Here is a 3,955-nt window from a genome sequence, read left to right as displayed (position 1 = left end):
AGAGTCTCGTCATTGAAAACATGAAGTTCTTCAAAGGTAAATTATTTTATTTTAATGCTTTGTTTTTGTGAAAATGTTGCCTGCTGAATGCTAGGCTTAATGCTATGCTAGGCTATCAATACTCTTACACAAATGCTTGTGTAGCTTTGGTTAAAGCATATTTTGAAAATCTGAGATGACAGTGTTGTTATCAAAAGGCGCTCTGGATAAGAGCGTCTGCTAAATGACTTAAATGTAAATGTAAATGTAAAAAGGCTAAGCTTGTGTTTCAATATATTTATTTCATTTCATTTGCGATTTTCATGAATAGGAAATGTTGCGTTATGGTAATGAGCTTGAGGCTATGATTACGCTCCCGGATACGGGATTGCTCGACGCTAGAGGTTAACCATCGCTACACAGAAGCCAAGGCCCTTGCAGGGCAAGGGGAACAACTACTTCAACGTCTCAGAGCGAGTGACGTCACCGATTGAAATGCTATTAGCGTGAACCCCACTAACTAGCTCGCCATTTCACATCAGTTACACCTTGAAAAAAATCTTGAAAAAAAAATGAAAAAAATCTAAATTTACACATTGCGAGATATTTGGCGAAATAGACAGACATGCCTATATTTCCCCCATAGGAAACAATGGGAAGACCATTCCAATATTATTTTTGTTGTTTACATTTTGTTGTTTACATTTTAACTACAAAACAATGTGAGCAGGGGCCTGTTGCACAAAAGTAGAATTAAGACATCCGGGATAAATGACTCAGCTGAGCTCAATGAAGCCAAAACATGTGCGTCCAGGCTTAATTGGTTGCACAACGACCAAGCCAGGATGAGCAGACACGGATTAATTAAGCCAGGTGAAACCAATCCTGGATAGGTGCGCGCTCACGGCTCACTCAAATAGACCCCGCCACAGATCACAGATTAACTGATTTACCATGGCAACTAGAGCCGCGTACTTTTCCCCGTCGGAAGCACAAATCCTCATGGAGGCATACGAGGAGGTAAAATATATAATTAAGAAGAAAGGCAACACCGCCACAGTGATAAAGCAAAGAGAAAAAGCGTGGCAAAGTATTGCAGACCGCCTGAATGCGTAAGTAGTGCACAATTACACACTCACCGCTCCGCTGAAACATCACAATTACAATTCAAATATTTAATTCACATCTCCAAAAACGCAGTTGTACTGTAATTATGAAACGGTTAAATTTTTAATTGAAATGCACTGCAGATATGAGTGAAATTGTGTAAAGTAAGTCCATCACACTGTATAAAGCTATGATAAATTATTATTAAAGCCTTACATTATTATTTAACGTTACTACGCTCAGTACGGTTTAATCTTAGCCGTTGTACTCTGCTTCTTATGTTGTCCACCGTTTTTTTGTGTTTCTCCTGCTTTCATTAATGTAAAGCTGCTTTGACAGAATGAAACAATTGTGAAAAGTGCTATATAAATAAAATTTAATTGAATAAATAGATGAGCTATAATAATAATCACTTTAATTTATATAGCGCCTTTCAAAGGACCCAAAGTCGGTTGCTCACTGCACTTCAAAAATGTCTTTCTTACTTAGTATTTTTGTCTTGTTTTCAGTAAAAAAAAATATCTAAAAAACATCTTGAATATTTTCTTGAGCAAAATTACCTAGGAAAATAAGCAAAAGAATCTGCCAGTGAAACGAGAACTTTTCTAAAATTAAGTGTTTATGGAAAAAGTAAACTTATTTCAAGAGAATTTTTATTATATTGACAGATTTTTTATTTGCTTGTTTTAAGCACACATTTACTTAAAGTTTATATTTTTTTGTCTAAACTATACTTATTTTGCTAGGTCATTTAGCAAATCAAGAAAATACATCTTTATTTAAGTTTTTTTTTTTGATATTTTTACTGAAAACAAGACAAAAATACCAAGTAATTTTTTGCAGTGTGACTCCATTAAATGTGTGTGTGTGTGTATAGATTAAACATGAACGGGCCAAAACGGACATGGCAGCAGGTCAAAATCAAATACAAGAACATTCTGCAGAATGGTATGGTCCCTGACTAATATTTAACAAAGCACAAGCATATATTGTACCCAGAAGGTGCCTGCTCACACATTGTCTGTACTGTTTTAGCAGTGAAAAAGAATACCCACAGACAAGGCACGGGTGGTGGGTCACCAAAGGCTGACCTTACCCCAGCAGAGGACATGGCCTTGGAGCTAAATAAAGGCAGGCCCGTCTTAGAGGGGATCCCTGGGGGGAAAGAGACGAGCATAGGTTCCTCCCAAGATGTCACCCGCTTCATTCAAGGTATGTCCTTCCATCTCTACATGGGATACAACCACATTCATATTGAATCAATTTGGACTGTCTGACTTTGGTTTACCTATTGCCTTGCAGTGTCTGGCAGCACTGTGTTCCTGTTAGAGCCACCAGCACAAGCACCAGACGATGCTGATCCAGTGAGTACTCCATCAAAGGCATACTGTAGGCCTGGCATGTCTTGTCTACTAGCTTCAATATGAATCAGATTAAATGTGATAGGGTGAAGGCCCCAGTGCAGCAGCAACAGCACATGATGGAGACGATGATGATGAGGAGGAGACCATCTCTCTGGATTCCAGAAGGCATGAGGTATCATGGTAAGACTGTGAAAGTACTATTTACTCTACAATGGTGAGGAGTCCTCATCAAAATCAAAAAATCTAATTTCTTTTACAGGACCCAGATGCTATACAGTGGGAAAACCAGCCTGGCAACATAGTGCGTATTAATAAAAGGACACCACATCCTGCCAAATTCCAGCTGCGCTAATTGTATTGTGTTCACAGAGCTCACAAGCTATCAGAAAGTTGTATGGCAACCACCTCCGGCGCCAAATAGAACTGGCAGACATAGACATTCAGTACAAGAAGAAAAAGATGGAAAATCTTGCACTGGAGTCCGAAATAAAAAAGAGGACAATTAGGAAACTGGACCTTGAAATAAAAAAACTTGAGAGGGAGGTGAGATATGCCTTCAATGTACACTGTATGCTAACTGTAACACAAATGTATTAATCATTATTTGTATTTCCTCCCCCAGCTCCAAGAAGATGACACAGCTCAAAATAAAAAGTAGGTATATTCTCGTAAAGTCAAGTGAGCCATGACATATGAGCTCTTATTGTGAGCACACAGGACGGTGGCATCTTTCTAAGTTTTTTTTAATTTTCCCAGCAATCAGTACAACCAAGTCATCGTTATAAGGCATCGCCCTCTTTTGCCCACCCCCCCAGCACCAGGTGTGGCCACTAGCCTATATGAAGGCCCAAAATTGTGTGTTCCTTTCTGCTCTGACAATGGCATGCCCATTCGTGCGAGATGTGGTGGATGAAGAAGCACTTGTGCTGAGGAGAGCCTTCAGGCGAGAAAGGGTCTTCAGGGACCGGTTGGACCCACTGGCCTTCCCTGACGACCATCTATATGAAAGATACAGGTTTTCTGCAGATGGCATCAGGTATCTATGCAGACTACTGGGTCCCAGGATTAAGCACCGCACTGCACGGAGCCATGCACTGAGTGTGGAGCAAATGGTTTGTGTGGCCTTGCGCTTTTTTGCTAGTGGAGCCTTCCTGTACTCAGTGGGGATGCAGAACAGCTGAACAAGGCCACAATTTGCCGCACAATAAGGAGTGTGTGTCTGGCTATCAAAGCATTAGCAGATGTCTTCATCTCCTTCCCTGGCCACAGAAGACTCTGTGACATCAAAGAGGAGTTCTATAGGATTGCAGGTAAGAGGATCTACAAATTACAGGACAACTGTTAACACATAGTAGGATACTCATTACTTTGTGTGACAGGTTTCCCCAATGTCATTGGTGCAGTGGACTGCACACACATAAGGATAAAAGCCCCTCAGGTGCCCATGAGGCCGATTTTGTGAATAGGAAATCCTTTCACAGCATTAATGTTCAGGTGAACATAAC

At 40.3% G+C, this 3,955-nt stretch overlaps 1 protein-coding gene across 3 annotated transcripts; it reads left to right on the top strand.

Moving 5' to 3' along the window:
• Positions 1–849: 849 nt before the first annotated feature.
• Positions 850–3,610, top strand: LOC124005405. 3 transcript variants are annotated; one of them, XM_046314647.1, is made up of 8 exons: positions 850–1,091; positions 1,964–2,034; positions 2,122–2,298; positions 2,389–2,450; positions 2,533–2,622; positions 2,710–2,751; positions 2,820–2,993; positions 3,073–3,610. In XM_046314647.1, the coding sequence occupies exons 1-8, from the start codon at positions 934–936 to the stop codon at positions 3,106–3,108; spliced, it is 810 nt and encodes a 269-aa protein (XP_046170603.1). In that variant the 5' UTR covers positions 850–933; the 3' UTR covers positions 3,109–3,610. The 3 variants fall into 3 exon arrangements, with proteins under 3 accessions (XP_046170603.1, XP_046170594.1, XP_046170612.1); XM_046314638.1 differs by having other exon boundaries at positions 2,820–3,610; XM_046314656.1 differs by lacking the exon at positions 2,710–2,751 and having other exon boundaries at positions 2,820–3,610.
• Positions 3,611–3,955: the final 345 nt, after the last annotated feature.

The sequence above is a fragment of the Oncorhynchus gorbuscha genome, linkage group LG02, assembly GCF_021184085.1.
Source record: "Oncorhynchus gorbuscha isolate QuinsamMale2020 ecotype Even-year linkage group LG02, OgorEven_v1.0, whole genome shotgun sequence".
In the NCBI taxonomy this organism is placed as follows: domain Eukaryota; kingdom Metazoa; phylum Chordata; class Actinopteri; order Salmoniformes; family Salmonidae; genus Oncorhynchus; species Oncorhynchus gorbuscha.
Note: the sequence above shows the minus strand (reverse complement) of the source record. Positions and strands in the feature narration are given on the sequence as shown.

What these genes read in the sequence shown, in the direction of transcription:
- LOC124005405 (XM_046314638.1), top strand. Translation starts at nt 934, where the DNA reads ATGGCAACTAGAGCCGCGTACTTTTCCCCGTCGGAAGCACAAATCCTC. An exon ending in ATTGCAGACCGCCTGAATGC is followed by an intron (nt 1,092 to 1,963) that starts GTAAGTAGTGCA and finishes GTGTGTGTATAG; the next exon opens with ATTAAACATGAACGGGCCAA. An exon ending in AAAACCAGCCTGGCAACATA is followed by an intron (nt 2,752 to 2,819) that starts GTGCGTATTAAT and finishes TTGTGTTCACAG; the next exon opens with AGCTCACAAGCTATCAGAAA.